The 18,274-nt window shown below is 42.6% G+C and overlaps 1 protein-coding gene across 1 annotated transcript in view; it reads left to right on the top strand.

The window, feature by feature from the left end:
* Positions 1-1,978: 1,978 nt before the first annotated feature.
* The window catches only part of LOC138947867 (bifunctional purine biosynthesis protein ATIC-like), a 71,659-nt gene continuing 55,363 nt past the window's right edge, over positions 1,979-18,274 (top strand). The window contains exons 1-4 of the mRNA XM_070319426.1: positions 1,979-2,116; positions 11,739-11,865; positions 13,618-13,694; positions 17,093-17,159. Of these exons, the coding sequence (XP_070175527.1) occupies positions 2,101-2,116; positions 11,739-11,865; positions 13,618-13,694; positions 17,093-17,159 (287 nt within the window). The 5' untranslated portion in view covers positions 1,979-2,100. The remainder of the gene's footprint in view (positions 2,117-11,738; positions 11,866-13,617; positions 13,695-17,092; positions 17,160-18,274) is intronic.

Below are 18,274 nucleotides of genomic sequence, written 5' to 3'. Positions count from 1 at the left end.
GCAAGCTCAACCTCAAAATAAAGAATGTTCATGTAATATTTTTATATATCTAGAATCTTCACAACAGTATCATACTTTGTACCGAGTTTTAAGTCACAGAAATAAAAATAATAAGGAAGTTATGATGCATTTTCGAAGAGCTAGCGAGCGAAAGTGCAAGCATCGAATATCTGCGTCCGACCATGTTCGCATTGTTAATTAGAATCGCAGGTAACTTGAGCAACATGGCTTCCGCAATTTGTCCCACTTTGGTCCCATCATCTGGAATGAACTGCCCTACAATGTTCGAAATAGTCGCTCCCCTCCTTCAAAACCAACATCAAGACACACCTCTTCAAACAACACTGATTTCGTCGCCGATTAGCTCTGTCCCAAACGTTCTCTATGAGTACTTAACTGACCTGGTGTGTGTGTGGGTGTGTGTTTGTACATGTGTGCTTGTTGTGAGCATTGTCTGTTGTATGAGTTTGTTTGCGTGTTTTTATATTTAGTCAAGTTTTGACTAAATATTTTAACATCGAGGGGGAATCGAAACGAGGGTCGTGGTGTATGTGCGTGTGTCTGTGTGTCTGTGTGTGTGTGTGTGTGTAGAGCGATTCAGACTAAACTACTGGACCGATCTTTATGAAATTTGACATGAGAGTTCCTGGGTATGAAATCCCCGAACGTTTTTTTCATTTTTTTGATAAATGTCTTTGATGACGTCATATCCGGCTTTTCGTGAAAGTTGAGGCGGCACTGTCACGCCCTCATTTTTCAACCAAATTGGTTGAAATTTTGGTCAAGTAATCTTCGACGAAGCTCGGGGTTCGGTATTGCATTTCAGCTTGGTGGCTTAAAAATTAATCAATGACTTTGGTCATTAAAAATCTGAAAATTGTAAAAAAAAATAAAAATTTATAAAACGATCCAAATTTACGTTTATCTTATTCTCCATCATTTGCTGATTCCAAAAACATATAAATATGTTATATTCGGATTAAAAATAAGCTCTGAAAATTAAATATATAAAAATTATTATCAAAATTTTTTTTTCGAAATCAATTCAAAAACACTTTCATCTTATTCCTTGTCGGTTCCTGATTCCAAAAATATATAGATATGATATGTTTGGATTAAAAACACGCTCAGAAAGTTAAAGCGAAGAGAGGTACAGAAAAGCGTGCTATCCTTCTTAGCGCAACGAATACCCCGCTCTTCTTGTCAATTCCACGGGCACTGCCTTTGCCACGGGCGGTTGAGTGACGATGCTACGAGTATACGGTCTTGCTGCGTTGCGTTGCGTTCAGTTTCATTCTGTGAGTTCGACAGCTACTTGACTAAATATTGTATTTTCGCCTTACGCGACTTGTTTGACTGTGCACTGTGCTCCGCTGCGAAAAAATTTGATTCTTTGTATTTTTGTGCAAGTAGCCTATGTATATGTGCTGTTTGATGAGTATTTTCCTTTTCATCTGAGACAAATTGTATTTGTGTTGTGTTTTTGATTGAACTTGTAAATTGAACTTGTAAAGCGCTTCGAGCTGTGGAGAAGCGCTATATAAATGTCCATTATTATTATTATTATTATTACTGAAATGGAAAATATTTGTGATTAGCTTAAAAGTTGTGATTTTATCAGTGATATCAACAAATATAATTCGATGGCCCAGAATTGTTTTAGTCACTGCCGTCTGTCTGACAAAAACGGCCCATCTTCTACTTTTTAATTGGAAAACAGGGCATGGGATCATTATAATTTTGTTTTGCGAAATTAGTGGTCACGTATAGCTGACTCAGAGTACTTTCTGTGTTTATGATTATTCTGAAACGCAGGGTTGGGGCTGGGCACAGATTCCATCAATGCAGAGGGGGGGGGGGGGGGGCCGGATAAAATCAGTGCAAGTGCAGTTGCTAAAAAAATGTAGTGTATTAATTTTGTGAAATATCCACTGATAAGATGCTACTGAGGACTGCCTCTCTGGTAAGGGAGGCCACTCTGGCTGCAACTCGCATCACCCACGTGCACAGTGTAGCAGACAGTCAGCGAGAGGTCTCCGCAGTCGTTATTGGTTGACGTAATTTGCTGCTCTTCAACTCTTCAACTCGACAGAAACTAACATGGCAGGAGAGTTTGGTATGTATTGTAGACAGAAATACTGTCTCGGAACGCTGTGCAGCCTTATTTTCTGATTATTTTGCTGTCAGTGTCATTCAATAAACGATTCAGCGTGGTCTGTTTCCGGTGCAGAATCTCGCGGAATTTTTTGCGCCGTTTGACCTTTCTTTCTTTCTTTATTTGGTGTTTAACGTCGTTTTCAACCACGAAGGTTATATCGCGACGAGCCGTTTGACCTAAAACTCCATGTTGATGAGAGATCGCTGTTATGCTGTCTGTTTTTTGTCGCCGTTTGACCTAAAACTCCATGTTGATGAGAGATCGCTGTTATGCTGTCTGTTTTTTGTCGCCGTTTGACCTAAAACTCCATGTTGATGAGAGATCGCTGTTATGCTGTCTGTTTTTTGTCGCCGTTTGACATAAAACTCCATGTTAATGAGGGATCTCTGTTATTCTTTCTACATTTTGTCACCCACTCTGAAATATATATGTGTAAATTACTAAATAGTAATTAAGTAGATGTGCAACGCCAAGGCACTGCATACCCCAGCGAAAGACAAACCTCCCTCTTACTCTTTCTCTTTCTCTCTCTCAAACACACACACACACACGAACACACACACACACACATATACACACACACACACACACACACACACACACACACACACACGCACACACACACACACCCCAAGTCACACACGTACACACATACACACTCACTCACACGCACTCACTCACTCTCTCACACACACTTCATACACACAAAACACACCCCCATACGCACATATAGACAGACGGACATTAAAGGCATATGTACGCGCTCCCGTGTTTACAAAGTGTAGTTTGCCCATAATCGATGTCAAACGCACCATAAGACCATGTAATGACGATATGTCGCCATGCGCGGACCATATACATGCATTACAGCTTGTTTTAGAGTCTCAAAAACTTTGGATGTAAACAAAGACGCGGAGTTATTTCCCTTGCGTCAACGCTACCTCTGTTGGCAAATCTATAAATAGGACGATCCAGATCAAAATGAAAATTAACATATCTCAACATTGAAGGGGTCCTAGACCACAATATTTTGCAGGGAACTTAATTTAGCATGTCTCCAGCTGTTGGTAAAGCAATTAGCGTGTATAGTCATCGAGTACATATGGCTTTAACACCTTTACAAACAAACACACATACACACACACATACACTTACGCACACACACACATACACACACCCACCCACTCTCTCTCTCTCTCTTTCTCTCTCTCTTTCTCTCTCATACAAACAGACACACACACACTGTACATACGCACAGACAAATACGCACATAGACAGTCGGACACACACACCTTTACAAACAAACACATAATTATACACACTCATACACACACAAACATACACACAAACTCATGCACACACACATTCACACACACACACACACTCTCTCTCTCTCAAACACACACACACACACACACACACACACACACACACACACACACACACACCCCAAGTCACACACACATACATACACACACTCACTAACACGCACTCACTCACTCTCACAAAAAACTTCATACACACAAAACACACACCCATACGCACATATGGACAGACGGACATACACACCTTTACAAACAAACACACAAACACGCACACACATACACTTATACCCACACACACATTTACACACACACGAGTACAGACTCATGCACGCGTGCGCGCACACACACACACACACACACAAATACACACACACACCACACACATACGAGTACAGACTCATGCACGCGTGCGCACACACACACACACACACACACACACACACACACACACACACACACACACACAAACAGTAACACTAACACATGTGCACAAAATGAACACAAACACACACACTGCGCGAGAGAGAAAGACTTCAGGGAGGCATGACGTCATGATGCATTAATTGACGTCAAAGACTTTCGACCGTGACGTATTCTTCTTATGCGAGCTTTATCCATAGACTTGGAAACTACGGAATTTCTACCCGTCCAAAACGGCCTTGGGTGGCGTTTGCTGAAAAAATGGGGGCGACTATTGCACCCACCGTATTTTTGTTAGTATGGTCCCAATTTTTGGTGAACTTCCATCTCCACCTGTAGCACGTAGCCGGGCACAAAGAATCCTTCTTTATCATGTATTATTCGGTATGCACATTTCTCAAGTCGATTACAGTATAGCGTTCACGGGATACCTCCAGCTTCGCTGGGATAATATCAGTCCCTGAAACATCTGCAAAAATAACTTCAATTAAGTAGATGTGCAACGCCAAGGCACAAGACAAACCTCTCTCTCTCTCTCTCTCTCCCTCCCTCTCAAACACACACACACACGCACACACGCACACACACACCCCAAGTTACACACGTACACACACACTCACTCACACGCACTCACTCACTCTCACACACACTTCATACACACAAAACACACCCCCATACGCACATATAGACAGACGGACATACACACCTTTACAAACAAACACACATACACTTACGCACACGTACAAACACACACCCACCCACTCTCTCTTTCTCTCTCTTTCTCTCTCTCTTTCTCTCTTATACAAACAGACCCACACACACATGTACATACGCATGCATGTACGCACGCACACACCCACAGACACACACACACACACACACATTGACTCACACAAATCTCATACACACAAAACACACACTCGGAGTCGTACGCACATACACGGTTGGCCTAGTGGTAAGGTGGCCGCCCCGTGATCGGGAGGTCGTGGGCTAGAACCCAGGCCGGGTCATACCTAAGACTTTAAAATTGGCAATCTAGTGGCTGCTCCGCCTGGCGTCTGGCATTATGGGGTTAGTGCATGCTAGGACTGGTTGGTCCGGTGTCAGAATAATGTGACTGGGTGAGACATGAAGCCTGTGCTGCGACTTCTGCCTTGTGTGTGGCGCACGTTATATCTCAAAGCAGCACCGCCCTGATAATTATGGCCTTTCGTGGTTGGCTGGGCGTTAAGCAAACAAACAAATACGCACATAGACAGACGGACACACACACCTTTACAAACAAACACATCTATATATACGACTTGTGTCTGTGTGTGTGTGTGTTTGATCACCATGCACGGCCAAAGTTCTCGATGGATCTGCTTTAAATTTGGTGTCCATATTCAGATACACCCTGCACAAAATCTGGTCGATGAGATATTTCAACACGTGCTCTCAGCGCGCAGCGCTGAACCGATTTTGGTTCCACCTGAGCTACCCGGGCCCCCATACCGACACACCAAAGCCAAAGTTCTCGGTGGATCTTTTTCAAATTTGGACACCGTATTCAGCTACCGTACTTTCCGGGTCATAAGGCGCGACTTTTTTCCTCGAGTTCGACCCCTGCGTCTTGTATAACGAAGCGCCTAATCCGTGTATGAAATACGAAAAAAATCAAAGAGACCGCTTGAGTACCAGTCAAACAACTTGTGATAATGCATGTTTCAGCTACTAGGTACTGCCCTGCCTTTGATCTGGCCGCACACACAGATTTCCACTCTGTTAAACTCGGTCACTGACCGGTCACTGACCCCGATGCAGGAAGTGTTTCCTCTCTCAGATATGACAGGGGAACCACCTCTCATGGCAAAAACTGGGTCATTGACCCCTGGGAAGAAGGTCGTGTCTTTTAACAAGGCCACCCAGCTATCACAATGCCTTTGATCTGGCCGCACACACAGAGCACACATATTTTCACTCAGTTAAAGTCGGTCACTGACCCCGATGCAGGAAGTGTTTCCTCTCTCAGATATGACAGGGGAACCACCTCTCATGGCAAAAACTGGGTCATTTTGGTGCGCCCTATCGGCCCCCTGCGTCCAATGGGTGACTGGATTACAATTTTTTTTAAAAGAAGGGGGTGCGTCTTAGATAACGAAGCGCCTTGTCACCCGGAAAGTACGGTACACCCCGGACACAATATCATCGATGATATATTTCAACACGTGCTCTCAGCGCGCAGCGCTGAACCGATTTTGGTTTTTGTGTTCATTTCACCATTACAAGTAACTCTTCCTTATCTTCTCCAGTGTTTTTCGTTTATCTCCCTTCCTTCGTGTGGCTTCAATCCATATTCCCGTTTCTAAGTTACTATTTTTAGAATGTCACTGCGCTGTCCAGAACGCTTCCCTTGCACCCGTAAGTTGTTCTTACTGTCAAAGTGAAAAGGTCGAATCAATTTATAACCACGCGAAAAATACACTGTCACCTATCTCTATATATTTATAGATATACATATATATACGGCTTCTCTGTGTTTGTGTGTGTGTGTGGGCAAAAACCTGTGGATTGTAGAGTTCTGTTTGTGATGGGGTCTAGCGGCTTTTGTCTGTATGTTCTGGCATTTGAGAAGCCACAACAGATAATATCGGGCTAAGAAATAAGCTCTAAAATTCTCAATCCCGTTTGACAGGACTTCGCCTGCAAAGGTGATTGTGATGAACCGCCACGCTGTCTGTCTCTGTCTCGCGATTTATTCCTCTAGTATATATATATATACACACTCATACACACACAAACATACACACAAACTCATGCACACACACACACATTCACACACACACACACTCTTTCTCCCTCTCTCTGTCTTTCTTACACACACACACACACACACACACGAGTACAGACTCATGCACACACACACACACTAACACATGTGCACAAAATGAACACACACACACACACACACACACACACACACCGCGAGAGAAAAAGACTACAGGGAGGCATGACGTCATGATGCATTAATTGACGTCAAAGACTTTTGACCGTGACGTGATCTTCTTGCGCGAGCTTTATCCATAGTCTTGGATAACCACACACAAATAGACTTGGAAGCTACAGAATTGCACCCACCGTAGTATGGTCCCAATTTTTGTTGAACAGTTCCATCTTCAACTGTAGCCGGGCACAAAGAATCCTTCTTTATCATGTATTATCGATATGAAAATTTCTCAAGTCGATTACAGTATAGCGTTCGTGGGATACCTCCAGCTTCGCTGGGATAATGAACAAGTCGCATAAGGCGAAATTACTACATTTAGTCAAGCTGTGGAACTCACAGAATGAAACTGAACGTAGTCCGCCGCTAGTGCAAAAGGCAGTGAAAGTTACGCGCCTGTTTGGCGCGGTAGCGGTTGCGCTGTGCTTCATAGCACGCTTTACTGTACCTCTCTTCGTTTTAACTTTCTGAGCGTGTTTTTAATCCAAACATATCACATCTATATGTATTTAGATTATATGCTTACTCCCAATCACATATTGCATTTGACACAGTCTGAGATGCTAGGTACTGAAAACGCTTACCCGTCTAACACATTAAAGGGAAGCAACCCCATCACCAAAAAGGCAAACGTAGCCATGGTAACGGACCAGTATCCCGGGAGTTACCTCCCATCTAGTGGATACTACGTCACTTCCTATACCAACACGTGGTCATATACTCATACGTCTTTTTCAGTCCTTGAGAGTAGGACGTCTGTTTTTGCGCTCCTCTGGTGTTTGTTGACACCTGCCGGCCACTTTACCTGTCTTCCCGCTTGCTGGCTCCTGTAGTTGGTCAACTCGTTCCTTTGTCTTTTGTTGACACCTGCCGGCCACTTTACCTGTCTTCCCGCTTGCTGGCTCCTGTAGTTGGTCAACTCGTTCCTTTGTCTTTTGTTGACACCTGCCGGCCACTTTACCTGTCTTCCCGCTTGCTGGCTCCTGTAGTTGGTCAACTCGTTCCTTTGTCTTTTGTTGACACCTGCCGGCCACTTTACCTGTCTTCCCGCTTGCTGGCTCCTGTAGTTGGTCAACTCGTTCCTTTGTCTTTTGTTGACACCTGCCGGCCACTTTACCTGTCTTCCCGCTTGCTGGCTCCTGTAGTTGGTCAACTCGTTCCTTTGTCTTTCGTTGACACCTGCCGGCCACTTTACCTGTCTTCCCGCTTGCTGGCTCCTGTAGTTGGTGAACTCGTTCCTTTGTCTTTTGTTGACTGGAATTTTTGTTGTAGTTACTGAATTCTGTCCATTTTGGGACTTGTGTTTTCAGTAGCTGTTTTTGTCTTGTCGCCATTTTTGTTGTTGCCAACTTGGCTGACGTAGATCAATATGTTTTTGAGCCGTTGCTTGCCTGAGCCTTGTGGTTGGCGAGCTTGGTTTATTTTCGTTTCTTTGCTGAATTTCTGTCCATTCGGACGTGTTTGTTTCAGTGTTGTTTGTGTTGTCGCCATTTTTTTTGTTGGTCAGTTTGTCTGACTTACTTTTAAGTGGTGTTAAGCCTTTGCTTGCCGGCTTTTGTGGTTGGCGAGCTTGGTTATGTCGTCGTTTCTGACGATAACTGTTGTTTGTACTGATTTCTTTGTCCTTTTGGGCTTGCGTGTTCAGTAAGATGTTCCACGTGTTGGTATAGGAAGTGACGTAGTATCCACTAGATGGGAGGTAACTCCCGGGATACTGGTCCGTTACCATGGCTACGTTTGCCTTTTTGGTGATGGGGTTGCTTCCCTTTAATGTGTTAGACGGGTAAGCGTTTTCAGTACCTAGCATCTCAGACTGTGTCAAATGCAATATGTGATTGGGGTAAGTATATTAATCAAATGAAAATTTACTTTACAAATTTTATAATCAGGAACCGACAAGGAATAAGATGAAATTGTTTTTAAATCGATTTCGGAAAGTTAATTTTGATCATAATTTTTATATTTTTAATTTTCAGAGCTTGTTTTTAATCCAAATATAACATATTTATATGTTTTTGGAATCAGAACATGTTAAAGAATAAGATGAACGTAAATTTGGATCGTTTTATAAAAAAAAAAATTCTTTACAATTTTCAGATTTTGAATGACCAAGGTCATTAATTAATTTTTAAGCCACCAAGCTGAAATGCAATACCGAAGTCCGGCCTTCGTCGAAGATTGCTTGGTCAAAATTTCAATAAATTTGATTGAAAAATGAGGGTGTGACAGTGCCGCCTCAACTTTTACAAAAAGCCGGATATGACGTCATCAAAGACATTTATCGAAAAAAAGAAAAAAATGTCCGGGGATATCATTCCCAGGAACTCTCATGTAAAATTTCACAAAGATTGGTCCAGTAGTTTAGTCTGAATCGCTCTACACACACACACGCACACACACACACACCACACCCTCGTCTCGATTCCCCCCCTACGTTAAAACATTTAGTCAAAACTTGACTAAATGTAAAAACGCACATGGATTAATAGTGATATTTAAACATGGAACTAAAGTTGGCCCTTACTAACCCAACTACGCATTTCGAATAATTGTATGTTTTTTTTTATCAACTTGTTTTTGCAACCTGCTATGACCCACAAAGTTATTTGTTTGACTTGACATTGGAAATCTAGGACTTGACCCGGTGAGAATGATGTTGTTGTGATGTGCAGATAGGCATGTTCTGGTTTTGTACATGTTTACCTGGTTCTGTACATGTTTACCAAATAACCTGTTGTGCTAATAGTAGGTAAGTCACCTGTCATGTCCTTGACATTGTTCAGTTTTTTGTTGGTCTTGTCACATTAGCCAAGTCTACTGGGTGTTTTTTTTCATTTCAAACTGTTAGATGATACTTTTAGGAGATATCGACCTTTTAGATGATACTGATAGTTTTAGGAGATATCAACCTTTTAAGAGAATAACAGTTGCACATTTCTGCCCTTTGATAAGATTGCATTAACCCTAACCCTAACACTAACCCTAACCCTTTGATAAGATTGCATTAACCCTAACCCTAACCCTAACCCTTTGATAAGATTGCATTAACCCTAACCCTAACCCTAACCCTAACCCTTTGATAAGATTGCATTAACCCTAACCCTAACTTCTCTTTATGATGAAAAGGTCAGATCAAATCAAATTAACTTCATCATACCAGGGACCTATATTTAGATACCAATTATGAGAAATTACAGAACTGAGGTGTGGGATCAAGTTTGTATGTGAATTTGTTTTTCTCTGTTGGTGTTGGTGGTGTTTGTGTGTGTGTGATAAATGATTGTCCCTGACATAAATTCAAAAAAGTGTCAACAAATTATTGCAAGTGTTTTAAACACTGATACAGTAGACGCCGCTTAATAAGGTCACCTTGGTGCAGGACAAAAGTGGCTATAATTATTAAGCGGGTGGATTTAATAAAAGGAACTCATGGTTTTCAGGCAAACAGAGCCTTAAAACAAAGGAGAGACATTCTGTGTGCATCTCTTATTAAACAGAAAAACATCTCTGTTTCCACATCTTTCCCAAGTCCTTAAAACAAAGGAGAGACATTCTGTGTGCATCTCTTATTAAACAGAAAAACTCTGTTTCCACATCTTTCCCAAGTCCTTAAAACAAAGGAGAGACATTCTGTGTGCATCTCTTATTAAACAGAAAAACTCTGTTTCCACATCTTTCCCAAGTCCTTAAAACAAAGGAGAGACATTCTGTGTGCATCTCTTATTAAACAGAAAAACTCTGTTTCCACATCTTTCCCAAGTCCTTAAAACAAAGGAGAGACATTCTGTGTGCATCTCTTATTAAACAGAAAAACATCTCTGTTTCCACATCTTTCCCAAGTCCTTAAAACAAAGGAGAGACATTCTGTGTGCATCTCTTATTAAACAGAAAAACATCTCTGTTTCCACATCTTTCCCAAGTCCTTAAAACAAAGGAGAGACATTCTGTGTGCATCTCTTATTAAACAGAAAAACATCTCTGTTTCCACATCTTTCCCAAGTCCTTAAAACAAAGGAGAGACATTCTGTGTGCATCTCTTATTAAACAGAAAAACATCTCTGTTTCCACATCTTTCCCAAGTCGCTGACGTTTTCTCTCAGGTGCACCAGTTGCAGTTTCACGCAGATTTCCTTCATTTTTCAGCAGATTTGTCAGCATCCCACGTGAAACTCCCAGAATTACAGCACCTTCCCTGACAGAGAAAGACGGCAGAGCTTTAAACTTTTCTAGGATTACGATCTTTTCTACAGGGGTCATGTCTGTTTTCTTGCGTTTGGTGGCCATGCCCATGGTTGCTGGTGTCCAGATTCAGACTAAACACATGTTGGCAGTGTATGTGACAGAAATGCGATCATGAACAATCATGCACATGAACAAAAGCTCAGAAGTACGCTTCTGTTGGAAGTTGTTTATGACCACTGACTTGCACTTAACGTGATTTCAAACTCACAAGAGGCTGGCCAAAACGTCTCGGGTTGTTTGAAAACCAGTCATGCATTAGCTGTGAGTGATCAGACAGCGATTACAGACTCACTGTTACGGCTTTTCACACCTGACGCGAGCCAAAAAATGGCTTTAATAAGCGGGATGGTGGCTTTATAAAGCGGGTGATTTTAAGCATAAAACATAAGGAAAAATCCGTGCAGTCAGAAATTGGCCTCAAAAAGCGGGTGGCTATATTAAACATGGCCTTATTAAGCGGGTGACTATATTAAACATGGCCTTATTAAGTGGATTCTACTGTATATACTGACCCTTAATCCCCCCACCACCACCCAAAAAAACCACCAAAAGCACACACCTGCACTTAGTAAAACAGTTTTGACCTGATTGTGTTGTGTGTGTTGAGCAGCGTTGCTGAGCGTGTCTGACAAGACTGGACTCATCCCCTTCGCTCAGAAGCTGGCCGCGCTGGGTCTGAGACTGGTGGCGTCGGGGGGGACGGCCAAGGTCATCCGTGATGCCAACATCCCCGTCAGGTGATCACAGCTCATACAGCTTGCATTTTGCTGTCTTCATTTTTTCCCTCCAGTTTTTACATTTAGTCAAAAGTTTTAACATAGAGGGGGAATCGAGACAAGGGCCGTGGTGTATGTGTGTGTGTGTGTATGTGCATGTGTGTGTGTGTAGAGCGATTCAGACCAAACTACCGGACCGATCTTTATGAAATTTGACATGAGAGTTCCTGGGAATGATATCCCCGGACGTTTTTTGTTTTTTTCGATAAATACTTTTGATGACGTCATATCCGGCTTTTTGTAAAAGTTGAGGCGGCACTGTCACACCCTCATTTTTCAATCAAATTGATTGACATTTTTGTAAAGCAATCTTCGACGAAGGCCGGACTTCGGTATTGCATTTCAGCTTGGTGGCTTAAAAATTAATTAATGACTTTGGCCAATCTGAAAATTGTAATAATTATTTTTTTTTTATATAAATTTACGTTCATCTTATTCTACATCATTTCCTGATTCCAAAAACATATAAATATGTTATATTTGGATTAAAAACAAGCTCTGAAAATTAAAAATATAAAAATTATGATCAAAATTAAATTTCCGAAATCGATTTAAAAACAATTTCATCTTATTCCTTGTCGGTTTCTGATTCCAAAAACATATAGATATGATATGTTTGGATTAAAAACACGCTCAGAAAGTTAAAACGAAGAGAGGTACAGAAAAGCGTGCTATGCAGCACAGCGAAACCACTGAACAGGCTCGTCAGTTTCACTCCGTTATGCACAAGCGGCGGACTACGTTCAATGTGAAAAAATGCAGTGCGTTCAGTTTCATTCTGTGAGTTCCACAGCTTGACTAAATGTAGTAATTTCGCCTTACGCGACCTTTTTGAATTTTTTTTATAGATGTTTCCTATATCTATACATATAAATAAAAGAGAGTGTCTGTCTGTGTGTGTGTGTGTGTGTCTGTCTGTCTGTCTGTGATCGCCAAAGCTCCGAGAAGGGAGGGGGCAGGAAGACGATGTCGTGCATGTGCACTCCTGTGACTGTGAAGATGTGCACCTGACCACCACCGCCGCTGCCGAACTTGTATCTATACATATAAATAAAAGAGAGTGTCTGTCTGTGTGTGTGTGTGTGTGTGTGTGTCTGTCTGTCTGTCTGTGATCCCCAAAGCTCCGAGAAGGGAGGGGGCAGGAAGACGATGTCGTGCATGTGCACTCCCTAGGTGCCGCAGATGTGCACCTGGGTTTTAGTTTCTTGATTCATTGTTTCCTTTCTCAGATTATGGACCTCCCATTTATTGAATACAGCCTATATGGTGCAAGACCAGTTCAGTGCCTACTGTTCACCTGTAGCAAGCACATCATGCCAGTGATATTAGAGACTCGCTATTGCTCCTATGAGGGGAAGAAATTAAGAATGAAAAATTAACTGGACAGTTCCGGAAATTTCTAGACGGTAAGGGAGATAACTCTTTTTTTGTATCCAAACAAAGGAGGTAAAGCTAATGATAATGGGATAGCGAGCGTCTTAAATTGCTACAGGGCTCCGCTTATCCCGGGCGAAGCCGGGCTTAACTGCTAGTTATATATAAACATCTCTTTGTTTTCTTTGTGCTTTCTTTTCTATTTTTTTAAAACAATTTTTTTAACAAAATCCAGATTTCCTTTTGATCAGCTTATGTTGGTGAACTGTTTTTAAAAGAAGAAAACAAAAGTTGTTCAAACATCCTACCAAGATTAAATGATGTGTTGTGATGTTTCAGTGATGTGTCTGAAGTGACAGGAGCCCCGGAGATGCTGGGAGGGAGAGTCAAGACGCTTCACCCCGCTGTGCATGGAGGTATGACAGACCCACGTTTCATAGCGTCAAGAATAGCTAGGTGTCTAGAGTGAAGCAAGGTATGCGAGGCTAGGCAGAGTGAAGACGTTGCACCCCGCTGTGCACTGTGGTAGGACAGACCCACATTTCATAGCGTCAAGAATAGCTAGGTGTCTAGGGTGAAGCAAGGCATGCGAGGCTAGGCAGAGTGAAGACGTTGCACCCAGCTGTGCACGGTGGTATGACAGACCACTTTGATCTCTTATTCAAGTTAAAAAACAGAAAGGGGACGGTAATAATTCAAACTAGAATAGTTGAGAATGAGCAATTGTCCAGGTGTGTATGTAGGTAGCATGGAGTACCTGAATGGTTGTAAATTGTGTGTACAGTATACCTGCATGCACAACTGCCTGCAGTTGTCACTGTGTACCGTGTACAAACTGTTGTTGTCTTGATGTGCAGTTGTCACTGTGTACTGTGTACACACCGTTGTTGTCTTGATGTGCAGTTGTCATTGTGTACACACTGTTGTTGTCTTGGTGTGCAGTTGTCACTGTGTACCGTGTACACACTGTTGTTGTCTTGATGTGCAGTTGTCATTGTGTACCGTGTACACACTGTTGTTGTCTTGATGTGCAGTTGTCACTGTGTACACACTTGGTGTGCAGTTGTCACTGTGTACCGTGTACACACTGTTGTTGTCTTGATGTGCAGTTGTCATTGTGTACACACTTGGTGTGCAGTTGTCACTGTGTACCGTGTACACACTGTTGTTGTCTTGATGTGCAGTTGTCATTGTGTACTGTGTACACACTGTTGTTGTCTTGATGTGCAGTTGTCACTGTGTACCGTGTACACACTGTTGTTGTCTTGATGTGCAGTTGTCATTGTGTACCGTGTACACACTGTTGTTGTCTTGATACCCCCCGCGGGTTAGGGGGAGTCCCATATTGGTTGGGACGAGAAAGAATTTACCCGATGCTACCCAGCATGTCGTAAGAGGCGACTAACGGGTCTGTTTCTCCTTTTACCCTTGTTAAGTGTTTCTTGTATAGAATATAGTCAATGTTTGTAAAGATTTTAGTCAAGCAGTATGTAAGAAATGTTAAGTCCTTTGTACTGGAAACTTGCATTCTCCCAGTAAGGTCATATATTGTACTACGTTGCAAGCCCCTGGAGCAATTTTTTGATTAGTGCTTTTGTGAACAAGAAACAATTAACAAGTGGCTCAATCCCATCTCCCCCCTTTCCCCTGGTTCCATGTCACTTCAGCGCCAGCACTTCAGCACCAGAAATTCAGCGCCATACACTTCAGCGCGAGGATACTTCAGCGCCGTACACTTCAGCGTTGGGACTTTTCAGCACCGTACCTTTCAGCGTGGCGAAATGTTAGCGCCGTACATTGTAGCGCTGTACATTATAGCGCTAGAGGAAGACAGAGAAAGAGAGAGAGAGAGTGTGTGACGGTGTGTGTGTGTGTGTGTGTGTGTTTGTGTGTGTGTGTGTAAAAGTGTCTGCGAAACTGCAAAACTGAGTGACTAATAGGCTTGATTGAGTTTATCCCACAAAAATCTATTCTTTACCTTTATTTCTCAATAAAGCGTATGAATTAAAATGTCCATTTAAATCACTAAAATCAGTAAAATGTCATTAAATGAATTCGATTGCAATGTGCCCATAATGAATAGCTGGAGGTGCCAGTTCAAGATCACACCGCGTCTCCTGACGCACCGAATAGCTTGTCTCTGAAGACGTCAACACTAGAACATGAAAGCAAAGGCGAGTCCTTCCATTGTTTCAAGCAGCCCCCGACCTCCGTCATTGTATTGTCTAACGATCGTCTTTATCCGTTTCTGTAAGTCTTTGTACTTGCGCCTTTTGGGCGCTGGAGCCTGGCCTCCCAGTAGACGTGTGACGTCCGCCTGGACTAGTGCCTGTTCTTTCTTGAGGGCCTCTATCAGCCTCCAAAGATTGGGGTAGCACGCCCCGACCACGTTCTGAAAGGCGTGATGCCACCCTTCACAGCTGCTGTTGGACTTGGCAGCATCAGTGAGGACGCGGTCGTGCACGTTCCACATGTCAATGGAGAACGTCGGCGGATGACGAGGACCACGACGGCGAGGTCTGCCAATATACGTGTCCTCAAAATAGTCGAAGATTGGTTGCCCACGTGCATCTGAATATAACTCAAACCACTCATTCAGACCTGATCTGTAACTCACGAAGTGATCTCTCTCTCTCTCTCTCTCTCTCTCTCTCTCTCTCTCTCTCTCTCTCTCTGACGCTAATAGTTTTACCCCCTTCCCCGACATTCCCTCCTTTTCCCTCACCACGGCGCTGAGATGTACGGCGCTGAAGTCAATCAATCAATCAATCAATATGAGGCTTATATCGCGCGTATTCCGTGGGTACAGTTCTAAACGCAGGGATTTTTTTTTTATATTATTTTTTTATGCAATTCAGTTATATCGGGCACATATTCAAGGCGCAGGGATTTATTTATGCCGTGTGAGATGGAATTTTTTTACACAATACATCACGCATTCACATCGGCCAGCAGATCGCAGCCATTTCGGCGCATATCCTACTTTTCACGGCCTATTATTCCAAGTCACACGGGTATTTGGTGGACATTTTTATCTATGCCTATACAATTTTGCCAGGAAAGACCCTTTTGTCAATCGTGGGATCTTTTACGTGCACCCCCAATGTAGTGTACACGAAGTCTCCCGGCGCTAAAGTGAACGGCGCTGACATGCCCCCGTGCTGAAATGTACGGCGCTAAAAAATACGGTGCTGAAAAGACGCCGCGCTGAAATGGTGGCGCTGAAAGGTGTAGTGCTGGCGCTAAAGTGACGTGTTACCCTTTCCCCTATCCCATCTCCCCCCCTTTCCCCGTCGCGATATAACCTTGAATGGTTGAAAACGACGTTAAACACCAAATAAAGAAAGAAAGTTGTCTTGATGTGCAGTTGTCATTGTGTACTGTGTACACTCTATTGTTGTCTTGATGTGCAGTTGTCATTGTGTACTGTGTACACACTGTTGTTTTCTTGATGTGCAGTTGTCACTGTGTACCGTGTACACACTGTTGTTGTCTTGATGTGCAGTTGTCACTGTGTACTGTGTACACACTGTTGTTGTCTTGATGTGCAGTTGTCATTGTGTACCGTGTACACACTGTTGTTGTCTTGGTGTGCAGTTGTCACTGTGTACACACTGTTGTTGTCTTGATGTGCAGTTGTCATTGTGTACACGGTACACACTGTTGTTGTCTTGATGTGCAGTTGTCATTGTGTACCGTGTACACACTGTTGTTGTCTTGATGTGCAGTGTACATTGTGTCTCCAGTATAAGTGCATATATATATACAGCCTGTCGTTGTCATGGTGTACACACTGTTGTTGTCTTGGTGACAGGTATCCTGGCGCGCCTGACAGACTCTGACCAGAGTGACCTGAAGAAGCAAGGCTACCAGCTCATCAGGTGAGTGGAAAACAGACCGGAACGAGGCAGCTAGACCTCTTTAACCTTCGCCGGTCGTTGTGGGTCCGTGTGGACCCGGAAGGGTGTTTAATTGCAAATATCTCTTGAACCATTTGGAATTTTTGAGTCACTTGAGAAAATGTGACTCTATGTAATCGGTCAGTGTTAGTCTGTCCGGCCGGCCGTCCGGCCGGCCGGCCGTAGACACCACCTTAACGTTGGACTTTTCTCGGAAACTATCAAAGCGATCGGGCTCATATTTTGTTTAGTCGTGACCTCCAATGACCTCTACACTTTAACGATGGTTTCGTTGACCTTTGACCTTTTTCAAGGTCACAGGTCAGCGTCAAAGGAAAAATTAGACATTTTATATCTTTGACAAAGTTCATCGGATGTGATTGAAACTTTGTAGGATTATTCTTTACATCAAAGTATTTACATCTGTAGCCTTTTACGAACGTTATCAGAAAAACAAGGGAGATAACTAGCCTTTTCTGTTCGGCAACACACAACTTAACGTTGGGCTTTTCTCGGAAACTATAAAAGTGACCGGGCTCAAATTTTATGTGAACGTGACTCCCAGTGACCTCTACACTTTGACGTCTGCTTTGGTGACCTTTGACCTTTTTCAAGGTCACAGGTATGTCTTGAAGGAAAAAAATTGAAATATCATATCTCTGAAACTATTCATCGGATTTGATTCAAACTTTATAGGATTATTCTTTACATCAAATTATTTACATCTGTATTGTGTTGTGAATAGCAATTTCTTCCTGTCCATCTGATGCCTCATATAATATTCAGAACTGCGAAAGTGACTCGATCGAGCGTTTGCTCTTCTTGTTTAATGAGCTTTTAAGAATGCCTCAGACACCTAAAAAGCTCTTATGTCCTAAAAGATCATTAAATTTCAGCGAGAAGTAATTACAAAAACAAAGGTCAAATTTTAACTGCACACTGAAGACATCGTGGGGCCGTGCGGACCCATGTTTCTCAAACTGAAGGAACTTACATAAAAACTAGGGAGAGAAGTCACAAACCTTCAGGTATTGGCTCTAAACATCATTTTCTACGATCTGTTTAATTTTGGAGTTAAGGCTGGAGCACACTTTGGA

The sequence above is a fragment of the Littorina saxatilis genome, linkage group LG14 (genome assembly GCF_037325665.1).
Source record: "Littorina saxatilis isolate snail1 linkage group LG14, US_GU_Lsax_2.0, whole genome shotgun sequence".
In the NCBI taxonomy this organism is placed as follows: domain Eukaryota; kingdom Metazoa; phylum Mollusca; class Gastropoda; order Littorinimorpha; family Littorinidae; genus Littorina; species Littorina saxatilis.
The sequence above is the reverse complement of the archived record's forward strand: the minus strand, read 5'-3'. Positions and strand labels throughout refer to the sequence as shown.